This window comes from Mus caroli, chromosome 1 (genome assembly GCF_900094665.2).
Source record: "Mus caroli chromosome 1, CAROLI_EIJ_v1.1, whole genome shotgun sequence".
Lineage (NCBI taxonomy): Eukaryota > Metazoa > Chordata > Mammalia > Rodentia > Muridae > Mus > Mus caroli.
In genome coordinates this window covers 80,285,658-80,304,671 of record NC_034570.1, presented here as the reverse complement: position 1 = coordinate 80,304,671, position 19,014 = coordinate 80,285,658, and the positions used below count along the sequence as shown (strand labels likewise).

At 46.8% G+C, this 19,014-nt stretch overlaps 1 protein-coding gene across 2 annotated transcripts in view; it reads right to left on the bottom strand.

Annotated features, from left to right (window-relative positions):
- The window catches only part of Sag (S-antigen visual arrestin), a 41,090-nt gene extending 22,587 nt beyond the window's left edge, over window positions 1-18,503 (bottom strand). Inside the window, exons 1-7 of one of the 2 annotated variants that reach the window (XM_021160398.1) lie at window positions 18,163-18,503; window positions 16,793-16,897; window positions 11,703-11,763; window positions 8,903-8,947; window positions 7,036-7,229; window positions 4,321-4,380; window positions 1,250-1,326 (exon numbers count right to left, since the gene is read on the bottom strand). In XM_021160398.1, the coding sequence (XP_021016057.1) occupies window positions 1,250-1,326; window positions 4,321-4,380; window positions 7,036-7,229; window positions 8,903-8,947; window positions 11,703-11,763; window positions 16,793-16,858 (503 nt within the window). In that variant the 5' untranslated portion in view covers window positions 16,859-16,897; window positions 18,163-18,503. Of the gene's footprint in view, window positions 1-1,249; window positions 1,327-4,320; window positions 4,381-7,035; window positions 7,230-8,555; window positions 8,604-8,902; window positions 8,948-11,702; window positions 11,764-16,792; window positions 16,898-18,162 lie in introns of those variants that run through there. The other variant, XM_021160406.2, reaches the window with a different exon arrangement.
- Window positions 18,504-19,014: the final 511 nt, after the last annotated feature.

The following is a 19,014-nucleotide window of genomic DNA, read 5'->3' as shown; positions in this document are numbered from 1 at the left end:
CACAGGGAGATATGGATGCTGAGCATGAGCACAGGGAGATATGGATGCTGAGCATGAACACAGGAAGGTATGGATGCTGAGCATAAACACAGGGAGATATGGATGCTGAGCATGAGAGAATGCGGGAAGGGTTGGGGTGGGTGGAGACTTAGGAGTGACAGTGAGTTACCAAATAAGAAGAAGGCACAGCTAAGAGGGGGAGGTGCTGGGAGGATATGGGGGAGCCAGTGGAGGAAAGAGAAGTGAGTGTATATCATTGAATGGTATATAAGTATGAAATGCTCAAAGAATTTTTTAAAATGAGCACCCAGTGGGTGGAAGAATGCTTGTTGGTGACAGAGATTCTGTTTGGAACGGCACAAAAGCTTTGCGTTAGCTTCTGGTGATGGTGAAACATTGTAAATATATTTAGTGTTGTGGAGTCAAATATTTCAAAGTGATTAGAATCACAGACTTCATAGTGATGCATCTTATCATAAGTTCAAAAACGTTTTTTTTTTTTTTTTTTTGGTTTTTCGAGACAGGGTTTCTCTGTGTAGCCCTGGCTGTCCTGGCACTCACTTTGTAGACCAGGCTGGCCTCGAACTCAGAAATCCGCCTGCCTCTGCCTCCCGAGTGCTGGGATTAAAGGCGTGCGCCACCACACCCGGCCCCCAATTCTGAGTTCGAGGCCAGCCTGGTCTACAAAGTGAGTGCCAGGACAGCCAGGGCTACACAGAGAAACCCTGTCTCGAAAAACCAAAAAAAAAAAAAAAAGAGACATGGTATCTTATACCTGACATTCCAGTGCTTGGGAAGCCGAGGCAGAAGGAGCACTCATGAGTTCTAGGGCAGTCTTGACTACAGAGAGAGACTGTTTGGAAATAAACTCGACAGAATAAAATAAAATAAAATAAAATAAAATAAAATAAAATAAAATAAAATAAAATAAAAACTAAGAAAGAAAATAAATAAATAGGAAGAAAATGAAAGGACCTTGAAGGCTTGGGGGCCTGTGGGTCCCTGAGGTTGCTAAGTCCACTGTCATTTCCTTTTATGTTCTCTACCCCATATCAGTAGTCATTGCCCCCCACCTCCACCCCCATGGCAGATAGTTCAGGCCTTATCTGCCCTGATCTGAGAGATTCCATGACACCAGCCACCAGGAACCAACTCGAAGAGTCTGTCACACCAGGATAAAATGGGAGCATTTCTTATCCCCACCTCTACACCACCCGATCCTCCCCAAATCCCTCGAGAGTCCTCTTACTTCTTGGGGATCTTGTCCTCTTCAGGATCTGTGATGTCTGTGGCAAATGCTTTAACCTCAAAGTCAACCCCACAGCTCTATTGGAGACAAGAGAACAGATAGGGCAGTGATCAGCACCTCCCTAACAGAACACAGGTCACGCCTATAGGTAGATAGGCCAGCCCTCAGCCTGCTTTCTTATAGAACCTAGGACCACTAACCCAAGGATGGTACCACCCACAATGGGCTGAATCTTCCTCCATCAGTCACTAGTTAAAAAAATAAGGGCTGGAGAGATGGCTCAGAGGTTAAGAGCACTGACTGCTCTTCCAGAGGTTCTGAGTTCAAATCCCAGCAACCACATGGTGGCTCACAAGCATCTGTAATGGGATCTGATACCCTCTTCTGGTGTGTCTGAAGACAGCTACAGTGTACTCACATACATAAAGAAAATAGCCCAGCAGTGGAGGCGCATGCCTTTAATTCAGCACTCAGGAGACAGAGGCAGAGGCAGGTGGATTTCTGAGTTGGAGGCCAGCCTGGTCTACAGAGTAAGTTCCAGGACAACCAGGGCTATGCAGAGAAACCCTGATTTGAAAAACAAAACAAAACACAGAAGAAAATAAAAGTTCTGCAGGCTTGTCTGCATCCTGATCTTAAGGAGGCATTTTCTTAATTGAGGCTCCCTCCTCTCAGATGATTCTTGCCCCTGTCAAGTTGACATAAATCAGCCAGCACAAGGAGTAAGCACAGGGATGAAGCACCACCACAGAAGGACCGCCTGCCTGCCTCCTGAGATGTGTCTCTCGAGTCCTGGAAGATCCATGCCTCCCTCTACTTTGTTCACAAATGTACAACCTGACCCTGCACAACCTTCTGACTTAATGCTGCACACAGCACTAAGGAAACAAGTGTTCATGGCATTGGGAGCCATATCCACGGATGTCCTGTATGGTTGCAAACACTCAGACCTTGGTGGCTCCTCCAAAGCCAACCCTGGCCAAATAGCAGTGGCTCACAATGAATGGTTTGAATTTTTCTTTCTCAATGGGGCGAAACAGTAAGATGAGCTCGTTTTCAAAATGAAAAAGGACTTTTAAGTCTGCATGGATGGAGTAAGTGCATCTGTCTGTGACCTCCAGCCCTTAGCTCCCTGTGTAGGCCCATCACAGCCTGGTCTCTGCCCTGAAAGAAGGCATAACAAGGATGTCTCTCTTGTGTCCCAATGCCACATGTCAACGGTGACATTGGGACACGGTTCTGAGACTAGAACACAGCATCTCTCAGGTTGTAGACAAACAGGTACAATGTAAATAAAATGCCTGCAGGCAGCCTGCTATGTCACCCACCCATCCCACCTAGCTGCCCCATCCTGTGCTGGTCTCTGAACAAGCCACACACTTCCATAGGCCTCCCTGGGCTCTGGGGTTCCCCTAGGTTGAAGCATTCACTGTCTTTACAGCTGTGTAAAACTGAATAGTTACGTAATAATTTAAATTTTCTGCCTTTATATTATATTCTGTTAACCTATATGTTATATAATAAGATATTTTACTATGTAATCATTATATAGTGAAGTATATTAGTATATATGTCATTTTATTAATATAATAACATCAAATAAACTACATAATATTGTAGAAGATTGTAACATGTAACTTGTGATACATAAAATGACATGTATTATATTCATATGTTATATGTATATATTATATATTTATATGTATATATGTATGTTATCTAATAATATCCTATGTGTTCCTCAAGCCTCCAATTGTAACCAAGTCCCCAATCTAGGATACTGGAAGGTCCCAGCCCAGGAACTCTCCTACCAACTTAATACCCTCTCCCCTCTAAGAACAGAAGGAATAAGAGGGGCTCTAGACTGCACAGGGCTGTAAAACTCCAGAAAGGTCATCTAGGAACCAGGATTCAAGGTGTCCTTGAAAGAGCAATGATGGACTGACAAGGCTCAGTTGTATTTTCTTAGTTCCTGGTCCCCTTATCTCAAGTGACCCTCATTTTCCCTGATCTCAGCTGTCCTCAGCTTCCCTGGACCATGGCATTCAAATGTTTAGAAGTAATATTTGTAGTGTGGCATGTTTATAGAAATCAGACACGTGTGTGTAAACCCCTCTCGTGACACTGTTTGACCTTTGTGATGTGTGGTTGGTATGCAATGTATGGTTTTCAGGATGCATGGTCCTGTTCCATTTAGTTCAATTCTCTTCTATGCCCTCCCATGCCATCCCAGTTTTTTAAATGCCATTTCTGTTCTATGAACTACCAGTGGGTGATGTTACCGCACTGATGAGCACTGTTCTTCCACTCTCCATCATCAGTCACTGCCCACTGTCCTCCATACTCACAGACCCGCCGTCACAGTCAATCTTGGGGCTCAGGCAAGCTAGCACCTATTTCCTTCTCCTCTGTGCCTAGAGTCCCTGGTCCATCTTGATCACACCCTCTTTCCCCTCCCTTCCCCTTCACAGCACATGTTTAAGCGACTTCAGATCCATTACTAATCCTCTGTAACCCTGAATCAGAGCCCGCTCTTCAATCCCTCCACTGGCTCCCATGTCACTCAAACCCAAGTTGTCAAGAGCTGGCTACAGCTTATGCATGTTCCCTCCTCTGCAAGTACCAAGGCCTCTCTCCCTGGAGAGTCTGGCTTTCCCCTTTTCTTAGAATAAGGACTCTGACTTTAAATGCCATCGATTGTCCCTCCCTTACACAAGCCTGAGGCTTTTTCACAGTGTCTGTGACCATATCTAATATGTCCTACAGTTCTGTGTTCTTGTTGTTGCCTGTGGCTTTCTGTTAACATGTGAGAGCCAGGGGGTTCCATCTCTTGTTCACAGGGATGTTCATGGTTGGAGAGTCTTTATGCTGGGCCCTTTGACCATATTTGAAATTTTCAGTGATAAAAAGCTACTTTAAAAGGCTATTGAAAGCTTGGCATGGCTCATGACTGTCATCCCAGCACTTGGGAGGTGTAGGCAAGGTCAGTTTCAGTCTTACAAGAGCCCGCCTCAAAACAATCAAAAGCCTATTGAGGGAGGGTAACCTGTGGCATTTCTTCTTTAACTTACCTTGCCTACATCCTGTGGAGCTGGCTGCAACATCACTGAACAGGGTAGGTAGTCAGGAAACTGGAAGGACAAACATACAATCATTTCATTCAGAGGAGTTATTCTATGTGTAGTACAAAACCATCATACAAGATGACACAAAACCCACAGAATTCTCCCACTCTCCTGATACCCAGCTCAATGCTGATTTATTTCCAAAAACCTCCAGCATATCCAGAGACACACAAACGAGGGTGTACCCAGGGCATGTGTTCATCACCCGGGCCTGGGTGTGTTCACTGGGACCAAAGGTGTCTGATTATTTGATTCACTCACCTCACTAGCCCTTATCCTATTCAGACATCCCTCTGACCATTTTTACACACAATGCACTACAGTTTCTCTCTACGGTGCTTAGAGCTTCTACAGTGCACTTTGTGCAGCCATTCCCCCTTGTTGGACATCTACATGGTATCTAATTGTTTTTCCATTATAAATAATGCAACAGAAAATATACATCTTCAAACCCTTTAGTCCAGTTTTAGCCAATTAATGCTATGCGAACTACCAGGTCAAAATCAAATTTGTGTGTGTGTGTGTGTGTGTGTGTGTGTGTGTGTGTGTGTGTTTGGGGTGGGGGGGTGGAAACAGGGTCTTTCTCTGCTTAGTTTATGCTAGCCTTGAACTTTCAATTCTCCTGCCTCTGCAGATATATAGTTGAGGTTCATGACTGAAAACATTGCATTTTACAAAGATGTATTGACTTGTTTTGCCTGCATGTACATGTACACTGCATGTGTGCCTGGTATTCATGGAGGTCCAAAGAGAGTGATGGACCCTCTGAAACTGGAGTTGCAGATTGGTGTAAGCTGCCTGCCATTCAGATACTGAAAACTGAATCTTAGTTCTCTGTAAGGGCAGCTAGCAGCGAACCTCTGAGCCATTTCTCCAGCTCTCTGCTGTTGCTTTAAAAAAAAAAATCTTTCTGTGCAGGGGACCAAATTTGAGCATGCTACACAAATGCTCCAGCACCATGCTATACCTCCAGCATTTAAGGACCCCATTTCTAGCCAGGCATGTTGGCCCATGGCTCTAAGGGGCAGAGGCATGAGTATCTGAGTTTGAAGCTAGTCTGGTCTACACAGCAAGCTTCAGGATAGCCAGGAAAAAAAATTCCATTTGCAACAATTTTTTTTGTTTTTTTTTTGTTGTTTTTTTTTTTGTAATTTTGGGACCAGGGTTGAGATAGGGTTTCTCAGTGTAGCCCTGGAACTCACTATGTAGACCAGGTTAGCCTTGAACTCACAGAGATCATCCTGCTTCTGCCTTCTGAATGCTGGAATTAAAGCCATGTACCAACATTCCTGGCCTCTAAAGGTTTTTGACATGCATTGCAAAGAAATGTTACCACTTCAGGTTCTCAGCACAGATGTGCACACCTCCTTATATATTGTTTCGTTTTGTTTTGTTTTGTTTTTGAGACAGGGTATCTCTGTACAGTCCTGGCTATTCTAGATCAAGATCTGCACTCTAAGTGGCCTTGACCTCAGAGATATACCTGTCTCTAGCTCCCAGGTGCTTAGATTAAAGGCATGCATGACCGTACCTGACAAAATAATTTTTTAAAGAGAAATTTTATATAACATTTGTGATAATAATAGGATACCATACAATTTTACCATTTTAGCTCATTTTAATGTATGCTTCCTTGGGAGTAAATCTGTCCATACTGGCCCAGGACAGTCACGAGACTTTGTCTCCAGGACCTTCCCATCATTCCAAAGAGAAACTCTATCCCTGGAACCTGAATTCCCTGTCCTCCTCCCAGCCGGCCAGTAGACTTGGTCTCCTTTCTGTCTAAATGAATAGGGCTCCACCCATTGCTTCCTGGAAGTGGGACTGTAAGATGCTGTTTTTCCTTTTGTGTCTGTCTTGTTTCACATAGCATCATGTTTTGGGGGTTTATCCATGTTTTGACTTAGACAGTGTTTCTTGACTTTTTGTTTGCTTTATCAAAACAGTTTCTCTCTGTGTAGTCCTGACTGTCCTGGAACTCACTCTAGACTAGGCTGGTCTCGAACTCAGAGAGATCTCTACCCCTGCTTTCTGAGTGCTGAGATTAAAGGCATGTGCCACCACCACCTACCTACTTCTTGATTTTTTTTTTAAAGGCTGAACCACATCACTTTGGAAGAGCATGTGTCAATAAGATAGGATTGCAAACAGCAAGGGCCACAGAGGGTTTCACTGGGTGACATGGGCCTTGGGAGAAGTGAGCAGACAGAGTAAAGCCCTGATTCAATGCCCAGGACCATGTAGGGGAGCAGGGGTAGGGGCCAAGAGGTAAAAGATGGCACTCAATCTACCAAAACCTCCTGTCCCATAGCAGACTCTTGCTTGAGTATAGCTCCATGAGGCCAGCTGAGGGTCACATCTACCAGTTTCTTTTTATAGTGAATGAGAGAAGACAGAACATACTCATCTAATTAGGTGGCCAGATGAAGAAAAATATTCAAAGGGCAGGTTGAAATGGTGCCTTCTGAGGCAGGGAGGCTATTTCCAAAGACTTAAAAACAGACAATCACAGACCATGCAATCTAGAATTTCTTTCAAGGGTGCAATTTACAGGCCAACAGATGTGGGCCTCTGCCCCTTCCTCTTTGCCCTGTTCCTATCATAAGGTACCATGGATAAAGGAGGCAAGCCAGGGGAGCAGGCAGGGTAAGGAAAGCTCACCGTGAGCAGAAAGGGGTACGTGTTGTCTCCCAGTTTCTTGAGCAGGCTCTCTTGGAGTTGGGTGAGAACACTCATGGCCCCGACAGGAGGGAATACCTGGACCCGAGAAAAATACAGGTCCCTGCGGAAGGTCAGGCCCATCACATCAATGTCCTCCTGGCCATAGCGGAAGGCGCAGGTCAGGGTGACATACACTGGGGAAGGAGAGGCGACAGGTTAGTCTTGGTCCACTGCACAGGCCCATCTACCTCAGCCACTTCCACTGGACGGAGCTAGCAACAGAGTGACCTCACCATGCTGTCTGCCCCAGGGTGCCAGTCTCTGCTGCCCGGAAGAAATGGTGGGGTGGCGGGGGAGGGGAGAGGGAGGGGGGAGAGTAATACTATGCAGCTGGTGGGCATATTTTGGGAGGACCAGCATGTTCCTAGGGTTAGAGTTCATTATCCCAAAACAGAACTCTCACAGATCGGGAGCCATCTCCTTGGCAACCATATTATTTTGCTAGGATGGTAGAAATCTATGGACAGGGCTGGCAGGATGGTTAATTGAGTAAAGGCGTCTGCTTCCAAGCCTAACGACGAAAATTCAATTTCCAGGATCCACACGGTAGCAGGAGGGAACCAACTCCCCACAAGTTGCCCTCCCCTCCACACGTGAACCTTAGTACTTGTATACCGCCCACATGCATATGTACATACGCAGAGACACATGGACATACATAAGCACTCCATGAATAAATATGTAATAAATTGAAAAATGTGTGGACAGACATGCACAGTCCACCTGGCCTTACTGTCTCCTCCCCCTCCCTCCTCCTGGTCCACCAGCTCAACGATCCAGATGTCTGAGGCGGTGCTAACTTGCTGGCTTGGGTTAAGGAGGGCAGGATGCCTGGAGAGACTAACAGTGCTGCAAGCAAACCAGACATGTGCCTGAGCCACATGGAGGCTGCGGGAACAGCCAAAGGCCTGGGCCAGGCAGGGAGACGGAATCAAACATGAGAAGTTTCGTTTATGCAGTCTTTGTGCACTGCTCAGAGGTATACTAAGCAGCTTCTGCATCCCAACTTCCCAAAATTCTGTCTGATTAAAGGGAACCGGCGCCCAGTGTGGGAAAGTTCACTTCAAGTTTCTTTGAAGACAGGAAATGCACAGTCCTTCGTCATAATAAGGCTTGTTGAAAGTGGTACCTCAAGTTGCTCCCCTTCGACTGAGCATCCTTCTGTGTCAGTTCTGAGGCCAGCTGCCCCAGGACCTCAGAACCACTCGACACTCTTACACCCTTCCTTACAGGTGAAGACTTGAGAGAGGCAGCCATGTAGGGCCTGGATTTCTGCCTGCACCCACTAAGCTGTGGTTTTCCCTGATAGCTGAATCCCTGGGTGTGGTAAAAGCCTGGATTGGTTGAGTTCAAGCCAGAGAGCTGGAGAGCCCCCAGGAAGGTGGGAAAACAGAAGAGAACAATTTTCTGTCTTTCCTGTCTTGTTCCCCTCTCACCCAGACCCTGTTACCAGCCCACACCTGACATATTCCAGCGGGTACATCCAAAGTTTAGAACAATGCCTTGCGGTTGCCAGGAGCAACCACTCCAAAGGCATATTTAGAATGGAACTGAGTCAGCGACATCATCATAAGCGAAGCTCAAATCTGTTCTAATTCAGTTTTTGCAACTGTCATTAGAAACAAATGGCTCGCCGCACACAACTGCCAGAGATCTCAAGGGCACTGTGATACTGTGGCACAGAACTTTGCAAGGAAGCACAAAAATAAACCCTGGGATTTATTCCCTTGCCTCTCAACAAGCATGGTTTCCTCCTACCCACAAATAACCTTCTACGCCAGGAGGATGGGCAAGGGGCTTAGCTCACCCTTCTTCCCCTTCACAAGCTCAGGGTCCACCAACACAACACCATCTAAAACAAAGAAGAGAAGACCAGGAGAGTGAGATTAGGAAAACAAGGCACCTGACGTTAGGACTTCTAGCATCGTCTGTTTTCAGTTTGGAGGTGGGAGGCTGAGACAGGATATCACATAGCCCAGTCTAGCCTTGGGCTTGCTATGTAGCTTAGGATAATCATAAACAAGTAATCCTCCTGCCTCCAGGCCTGATTCACCATCCAGCTTGCTTCTTATGTTTTTTAAGAAAAAAATATTTGTTTTAGAAGTTGGAGAGATGGCTCGGCAGTTAACAGAACTAGCTGCTCTTGCACGGGACCTGGGTTTGCAGTCCCAGCACCCAGGTGGCAACACACATCTGTCTGAGGCTCCAGTTTCAGGGGATCCAACAGCTCTTCTGACCTCTGATGGCTCCTACATGCATAGTATGCATACACACGCACTCAGGCCTACATGCTTACACATAAAATAAAATACTAAGAATAGTCATTTTTAAAATGTGGTTCTGGGGATCAAACTCTGATTGTAAGTCTTGGCAGCAAGCATCCTTACTCACTGAGGGACAGTTTTATCCTCAGTGTTTAAAACTCCCAATCTCGAGCGCACCCCCCCCCATACATTTTTCAAATGGTTGCCAGTGAGATGCTTAGCAAGCCAGAGAAAGCTGCAGAGCTGGTGCAGAGGGCTCTGGCACCCTGCATCCGGTTGCCTCTCATGCTTAGACGAGGTCAGGGTAAGTACAAAACGGGTGTGCACGGCTGTGTTGTTTTATCATAGGTGGAGATCTGTGTGAGCTCCACCATCCAATCGTAGCATCGTTCTGGCATCGTAAAGGTCTCCTTTGGGCTGTATGGCACCACCCATCTCTGCTCCTGCCATCCTCAGCCCCTGGGAAGCACTGTAGACTTTTGTCATCTTGAGAATGTTATGTAAGTGGAATTAAGAAGTCTGCGCCCCCTTGAGATTGCTCTTTTTACCCAGCAGGTTGCAGTATCAATAGCTAAGACTTTTTACTTCTCTCTCTCCCCCCCCCCCCCGTCTGTCTGTCTTTCTCTCTGTCTGTCTGTCTGTCTTCCTCTCTCTCTCCCCCCAAGGGTCTGTTCCTATACAGCTCAGGCCACCTTTAGACTCTCAATCCTCCTGCCTCAGCCTCCCAAGTGCTGGGATCACAGGCATGCTCCAAAACTGGCTGCTTGTTCTTTTCTATGATTGAATAGTAGTCCACGGTATGGATGTGCCACGGTTTGTTTAACGTTCCTCGTCTACCGAAGAGAGACTTTCGTCTTTTCAGTTTGGGGCTGCAGTGAACAACCACATCCAAAAAAGGCCTCTGTATGCAGTTTTCACCAGTATTTCAGTAAATACTCAGGGTGCTATTATTGGCTCATATGGAAAGGCTATGTTTAGTTCTTAAAGAAACCGCTGAGCTGCTTTCCCGGGGGGCTGTAGCACTGTGTGCTTCCCCCAGTGGTCCATGGGGCCAGCGCCTCAGCATCATCAGCATCTCTGGCATTGCCACAGCCGATTCTCTTAACCTTCTTTTGCATTGGAAAATTTGAAACATATTTATTTGATGTGGAGAAAAACACGTAGTAACAGTTTCTTTTTCTACATATAATTGGATTCCTGGTGTTTCCAAGAGTCTGGGTAGTTCTGGAGATATGAGAAGTGGCTGATGTCACCACCTGCTTACCTGGTGGCACATACTGTTTGAGAGTACGTCTATACTGATGGGGTAATGTGGAAACAGGAGTTTGAAGCAGCTGGCCATATTGCATGCACAGTCAGGAAGCAGAGAGATGAATTGTTTCCTTTTGTTTCTCTTAGTCCTGAAGATTGAGCCTGGGGCCATGAAGGCAAGTGGTGATGAGCTACAAACCAGCCTTTTAATTTTTTTTTTTTTTGAGAGGCCAGAAAGATGGCTTAGTGGGTAAAGATGCTTGCTGCACAATCCTGGCAACCTGAGTTCAATCCCTGGGGCCACACAAAGGTGTGAGAGAACTGACTCCATAAAATTCTCCTCTGACCCCAAGCAAATAAATAAATAAATGTAGACATAAATTGTTTCTAACCAACAGTGGCCACTCACTGATATTTTAATTTGTATTTATTTGATTAGATTATTATTGAGAGTTTGTTTATTTGTTTGTTGTTTGTTTTGAGACAAGGTTTTTCTGTGTAGCCCTGGCTGTCCTGGAACTCACTCTGTAGACCAGGCTGGCCTCAAACTCAAGAGATCTGCTTGCCTCTGCCTCCCAAGTGCTGGGACTAAAGGTGTGTGCTACCAACTGACTGAGATTAATTTTTTTTTAAAAAGATTTGTTTTATTTGATGTATAGGGGTGCTTGCCTGCATCTATGTATATATACCACCCAGATGTACTGCACATAGCAACCAGAAGGGGGCATCAAATATCCTGGAGATGAACTAATAGATGGTTGTGAGCTGCTGTGTGGGTGCTGGGAATTGAACTCAGGTCCTCTGTAAGAGTAGCCAGTATTCTTAACCTCTGAACCGTCTCCATCTTTTTTGTTTGTTCGTTTATTTTGAGACACATTCTCTCTATGTAGCCCTGACTGTCCAGAAACTCACTATGTTGACTAGGCTGGCTTCAAATTCATAGAGACCCATCTGACACTGCCTCCTGAGTGCTGGGATTAAAGGCGTGGATCACCATCCCCTACTGGCATTTTTTTTTTTTTTGATGAAAAACTAGCAGTCTGATGACTGAGAGGAAAACCAACCTTAAATTTTCCTCCAAACTCAACTTACCTACAGGCTCTACTTGGCTGACGTGGTCTACATAGTCTCTCTTTCCCAGGTAGATGGTCACCTGCAGGAAAGAACAAAGGCATTCACTCAGAGGCCAACAACCCTAACATCTTCTCAGTAGTAGGTCTCTCTTCCTCACATCCAGTGCTGGGAATCGAACTCAGAGCCTCATGCATGCAAGGCAAGCACTCTACCCTGGAGCCTCAAACCTTTCCATTAGTCTTCAGAAGAGGGGTCGCTGGGCTCCACAGATGCTCTGTGGGTGTCCTTCTCTCCCTGCAGGGGGTGAAGATGGTTCATTTCAAGTACAGTGTCCTGTCTTCCATCCCTACGTGAGCTCCAAGGAATTCTTTCCCTCCATATGGATGGTGGGAAACCTTCCCACTCCGTTCTCTCCTCCTCAACTCAAGCCCAGGTCTGTTAAGCAACTAAGTAAATCTGATAGGCTAACCCATAGGTTAGCGGAAGGTCGTGCCCACAGACACAGTCAGCCCTTCTGTTTCTAGTTATGCGCTAAAAGGTCTTGTCTCTGTGTCCAGAGTCTTTCTGGCCTAGACAAAGGAGTAGGAGATCCAGAGAAGTGATCAGGCGAGCCCCGCTCAAGTAAACCGGAAACCACACACTGAGGAAGAAGGGTGTGGTGCGAGTTGGTAGGGATGCCACCCATGTTCTCAGCAGCTAGTCTCCTCAGCTATTTGGTAGGAGAGAGGGGATGGTGGGCTGCCCTCCTGCTCATTATGTTACCAGAGGCCTGCAAATGCCTTGAGGTCTCTCCACCTTCCCAGTGCTGCACCCCTTTAATACAGTTCCTCATGTCATGGGGACCCTCCCTCCCAACCACAAACTCATTTTTGTTGCTACTTTGTAACTGTAATTTTGAGATGGTTATGAATCAGGGTAAATATCCGTGTTGTCTGATGGTCTTTTTTTTTTAAAGGTTTATTTATTTATTATATGTAAGTACACTGTAGTTGTCTTCAGACACTCCAGAAAAGGGAGTCAGATCTCGTTACGGATGGTTGTGAGCCACCATGTGGTTGCTGGGATTTGAACTCCAGACCTTTGGAAGAGCAGTCGGGTGCTCTTACCCACTGAGCCATCTCACCAGCCCTGTCTGATGGTCTTAAGTGACCCCTGAGAAAGGGTCCTTCCACCTCAAGAGGGTCACAACCCACAGGAGGAGAGACATTCACCTTGAGTGTTCTATATACCTTCCAGCCATCTCAGTATTTACTACAGCCCTTGGTACACAGAAGGATTCAGTCTGTGTTTGCCAAGGTTGCCAATGAGCAAAACCATGCATGCTGGCTAGCTCTCTGCTGCTCTAGGCCTCTCAAGTATAGTTTTTTTTTTTTTTTTTTTTTAATTTCACCAAACAATCTAAGTGATTCTTGACATTAAATCTCATCTTATACTCAGTCTTCCACAGTGAATCCCTTCTCCCCAGGTGGGTCCATTTGCATGCCTGATGTTGGAGGTGGTATTTATTGCATGAGGTGGTATCCAGCCTATGACTCTACCTCCCTGCTGACAGAGAGGAACCCGTTCGAAACCTTGCAAATCTGTGCAGAGCATTTCTTCAGGCTTCAGCAGCCTGGGGAGTGTGGGAGCTGTGGGAGATGGGCATGGGAAAGGGATGCTGGGACCCATTACTGAAAAGGGCACTGCAGCAGGCGCCAAGCCTCACCCTCTAGGTCAGGGCTCTCACCTGAGGCTAACCTAGCCGACTTGTCTGGTGAACTCCCCGGGCCTCTGCTTTTGGGTCCATCTCTGCAGGATGGACCCAAAATCAGCAGGAGAGAAGAGGGGGAGCTGCTGTTTGTCCCCTGCTTGCCGGCCTGGCCTGGGGCTGGCACATCCTTCTAAGCATGTTCCTGGGAGGAGGTCCTGTTAGCTTCTGAGTTCTGATATCTGCTGGATCCCCCATCCCTCCAGCCCAGGAAAGCACCTGTACCTGGTGCTACAGACCCAATCCAGCCAGACTGAATGGGACTAAGGTTTCTGAGTGGTGACTGAGCGTGAGTCTTAACCCAGGGATATAAACTCTCCTCAGATTTACCTATCTCCGTTCCTGCAGGAACCCTAACGTGGCTACCTCCCAATTCATAGATGTGACTCTTCCCTCCCTCCTATGGAATAACATCCCGTTTCTTGAAGGTGGCCAATAGAACCTATCCTTACCTCTGGGCTCCAGCCCCTCTGTCCTCACCTTGGCCCAAGGCCGTGCCAGCTCTGCCATAGCACTATCATAGCAGAAACCTCTCTGTTCCTGGTGCCTATGGCAAGGAAGGCTCTGCAGTGACACCTCTAGCTGAGGAAGCCCTCTTCATGCTTTAAGAGAACATTTTGGCACTCTGGGTCCCCTGCATCCCAGCATGCTCTGTCTGTCCCTGTGTTATTTTGAGATAAGAGTCTCTCACTCTATAGCACAAGCTCTGGAACACACTGTGTAGCCTGAGCTGTCTTCAAACCTGGTGCCACAGGAACACTCAGGGTCTGCCCCTCTCCCCGTCCTGGTACATATTGCACTTTCCTGGCTTCCAGGGCTGTGGAGGCCTCCCCTGCACTGTTGGTCAATGGAGATGAAACCTCTCCAGGTTGCTACCTTGGTTTGAGGTAAGTGCTTAAAACAGGGACGGGTCTAATTATGTATCCCTGGCTGTCCTGGAACTCAGAGGGATTCACTTGCCTCTGCCTCCTGAATACAGGGATTAAAGGTGTGTGCTGTCAAGCCTGGCTAAGGCCTGTTTGTTCTCACACTCTGATAGAGAGGGAAAGGCTGCAGATCCAGTTCAGACTGGATGGGACGAAGTTCCCCAGGGGTGGTACATCATGAGCTTTAACCAGGAGCAAGGAACTCTGAATTCAACTGGGAGCAAGACTACCCTCCTATCACCTTGGAAAGGTGTGGGAGGGGCAGGATCAGGTAGAAAAGGGTGGCCTTGTGAAACCGAAGGATAGACTTCTGGCAACTCACGCATAGCTAAGCACACCTTCTTGGATAAAATAGCCAATCATGCACAAGATCCAGCATCAATCATGAGATCCCATGCTAAGAGGAGGCCAGCTCTAATGGGTGATTCCTTTTTCACTCTTCTCTTCCCTGCCTCCCATCTGTCTTTTACTTTAACAAGTCTTTAAGTAAGTATTCATTTTACTTAGATGTGTATAAGTCTTTTGCCTACATGTATGCATTATGTATGTTCCTGGTGCCTGCAGAAGTCAGAAGAAGGCATCTGATGCCCTGGAACTGGAGTTATGAATGGTTATGAGTTACCATGTAGGTGCTGGGAATTGAACCCAGGACGTCTGAAGAAGCAGCAGGTGTTCTTTAACTAGTGAGCCATCCCTCTAGCAGGCCAGCCAGCCACTTGACTTCCTTTGACAAGTGCTTTCTGTGTAGCTCTGGCTAGCCTTGAACTTAGGATCCTCATGAGTATTGGAATCAGAGGTCTGTGCTGCCACTTCCAGCTCAAGGAATGTTTCTTGATTGGTCTGATCCAGTTTTGAGCATCTAATTCCTTTGGCTTGTGATCGGCATAGTGTAGTTAGGTAATTCAGACTCAACCAGTGAAGATAAGAGGAAAGTCTCCTGGAGAGCTCCCAGGTAAGGTCTCCTGACATTTAAGAGACCATAAGGGGCACTCACCTTGACTGCTTCCTGCCTAAAGATCACTGCCTCATGTTCCTGTTACCAGGCCCCATTATCCTCAAACCACAAACCGAAATGAGCTGGGTTGCTCACTACCAGCCTGAGGATCTCACAGAAAAGAGAACCGCAGAGAAACAGTTGCAGAGGCCAGGCACCTATGACTAGGCCACACAAGGGTTGCCATTGGAAACTTCCAGTATACAAAACATGAATTGATGGATTCTCCTCCACTCAGACCCTTGCACCAGGGGGGGAAAAAACTAAGTAGGGCCGAGTTTCTCAGGAGGCTAAGGCTGGAGGAGTCCAAGTTCAAGGCCAGCCTGGGAAACTTCATGAGATTCTGACTCAAAATAGAAGTAAAATTAGAGGGCTGGTGAGATGGCTCAGTGGGTAAGAGCACCAGACTGCTCTTCCGAAGGTCTGGAGTTCAAATCCCAGCAACCACATGGTGGCTCACAACCATCTGTAACGAGATCTGACACCCTCTTCTGGAGTGTCTGAAGACAGCTACAGTGTACTTACATATAATCAATAAATAAATCTTAAAAAAAAAAAAGAAGTAAAATTAGAGATGGGTATATGTTTACATACACATGTATACCTGTACACACACACACACACACACATATACATACACACATTTTTTATATATGTGTGTGTATATGTGTATGCGTGTATCATATTTGAGGCCCTAAGTTTAATTTCCCAGTACCATAGGAGAAGAAAAGGAGGCAAGGAGGGAGGAAAGAAGGAAATACATTTCTTGTTTCACTTTATGTCTGTTTAAAGACCAGGTGCATTTCAAGGGGCCTGCCATAGATAATGGATGCCTGTTAGGTATTAGAGGGTAAGGGGTGGGGTGGAGGATCAGAGGGATGGAGGGGAGAATGGTAGGGGATCAGAGAAGTCAGCACAAAGTAGGAAGAGGAGAGAAGGGCTGGACAGACACAGTGGGAGGAAGAGCTGGAGAATGGGAAGATGTAGGGACCCGAAGCTATAACCTCAAAGCATCCAAAGGCTTGATGGAAATGACGACATTTCCAGCTGATAGAGGAGTGGGCAGAGGAGGGCACATGTGAAAAACCTGAAGAACGAGGCAGATCTGCACCATCACCGTCCATTAGGTATCCTGGCTAGATATAGCACAGATACACCAGCCTTAGTGTGCTAGTTATGCAGGCTAGTGTGGCCAGTGCTGTATTCCCACAACTTAGTAAGGAAGAATAATGAAGTTGGGATGGGACAATGGGACTGAGATGGTGGGCTGCAGGATCCACTGTTGTTCCTTGGTTCTCTCGAGCCGACTGTGCATCCCATGGACACCAGCCTTCCCTAGGCTTCATGGTAGATGGATGTTGATCAGGTTATATGCAACAAATGTCTGCTTCCTACTAATCTTACAATAATTTCTAAGAAGCCTCTCTTCTGTGCCACTTACCGACTTGTCCCGAGAGACCTTCTTGAAGATGACGTGGGATTTATTGGTTTTCCCGCAGGCTGCCATGTTGTCTGTCCCTTGGGATGTACGTCAGAGGTTGGAAGGCTATGAAAGTACAATGGTCCCACACATAGAGTTACGCATGCTCTGGACACAAAGCCCACTCCTGTGACTTCCTCCTTTGGACATTTCCTCCCACATGCTCCAGTATCCATCCTTGATCAAACCAGCGCCGATCAGTTGTACTTTACTGTAGTGTGCAGCTAAAAAATACTTAGGTTTTTTTTTTATGTGTGTGTGTGTGCCACATATGTACAGATGCCTGCAGAGGCCAGAAGAGGGTGTTGGATCTCTTGAAGCTGGAGTTATAACCTGACCTGGGTGCTGGGAACCGAACTCGTGTCTTTTGGGAGAACAGCAAGCACTTATAACTGCTGAGACATTTCTCCAGTCCCAGTTCCCCCCTCCACCCAAATGGGGTCTCAAATGGCTGGCTTGAAACTCACTGTGTAGACCAGACTAGCCTCAAACTCATAGAGGTCTACCTAAGTCCACCTCCCAAGTGCTGGGATCAAAGGTGTGTATCACCATGCCTGGACCATTGTATATTTTGGTATGTTTTGTCTTTCTTGGTAAGCTTCAGGCATTTCAGTAAACTTCACCAGGTAGATTCTAATGATGTTTTGTCTTTTTTGATTAAATGTTGGTGTCATGTACTTGTAAGGCTATATCTAAAATTCTGTCGTGCCAGGGGCAGAGTTAGGATTGCAGAAAGTTTGAGGCCAGCCTGGACTACAAAGTGAGTTCCAGGGCAGCCAGGGTTATTCAGTAAGACTCTGTCTCAAACAAAATCAAACAATTCTATCATAACTAGATTTTTTTCTTCCCTCTTCTTTCTCCTCTTCCTCCTCCCCTCCTCTTCCTCCTCCTGTCTCATTATGTAGCCCAGGTTGGCCTCAAACTGGCAATCCTCCTGCCTAGTGCTGGGATCACATTTGTGTACCACCACACCTGGCTTTTCTGTGGCTTATGGTAAGCACACAGAAAATATCCCTGAAATATGCCATATGACTGCTCCCCAAAAGCAGCTGTCAGGGGCACATGAGAGCCCTAGTTCCACCAGGCAGGCCTTTCTTTCCACTCAGCATATCTGTTTCCTCTCCTCAGTCTGGCAGATAGGCAAAGCCATCTCACGGTTTGGGACTAAATGCCCTCCAAGTTTCCTTTCCAAGCAAAACCTGTGGCAGTCAGAGGTAGCAAACCCCAGCAAGCATGCAGAAGCACATGTCTGTCCTTGTTGTCCCACCCCCAGACTCCCATCCCATGTCCACCCTGGTTTCTGAGAATGCCTGGGTTTGCTGCTCACTTACCTTGTAATTTGTCACCAACCAGCTGAGCTGGCCGGAGAAGTCAGGAGAGGGTACCTGTGCTTTCCGACAGTGAGCAGCCAGCCCACGCTCTGAGGGACCTGGTGCAATCCTATCAGATAACCCCACAGGGCAAGGGTGAGGCCCCTGGCTGTCCCGGGGGGGAATTTGTAGGGATCTGTGCCCAGCTCTGAGGTCTCAGTGTCTAAAAACCAAATCAGATTTGAGGAGCAGGGAGCTGATTGGATTAGTGAGATGGCAGATTGCCCACTTCAGCAGTTCTAGCATTAGCTGGGAGCTCCAATCTTCTCAGAGGGTCCCAAAGATGCAGGAGCCATCCAGCTGGCCTGGGCAAGGTGCAAAGAGAGGAATAGCTAATTGAAAGCTTTTGTTTCTTGGTTTTGTTTTTTTTTTTCTTAATCCTAAACCTCTTTAGGTTCTGGAAATAGATGGCTTATCCTTTCGCTCTTCACCATCATCAGGAAGGGGGATGTTCGACTGACAGGCCTGATTAAGCTCAGCAGCATTAGGGTGTTATATAAAGAAAAAGGTCAAGGAGAAAGGTCAGCCCAGGGCTGGGCTGCACATGGCCCTCACCTTCACCCTACACACCAAGAGTCCTGTTGGGCCCTCTGTATCTTTCCTTGTCTTTACACATTCAGTATGGGTCTACAAGCCAGCTAGACTTCCCCAGGCAGTAATAACTCCATCACCCGATGGGCATCTATCTCTGCATCCCAGGCCCTTCTCTATACCCAGTACAGACCTTAACCCTGACCTGATGATTCCCCTGCTGGGGGAGGTCCTGTCACTCTTGCATGGAGACAGACATCTTGGAACATAAGTAAGCCTTCT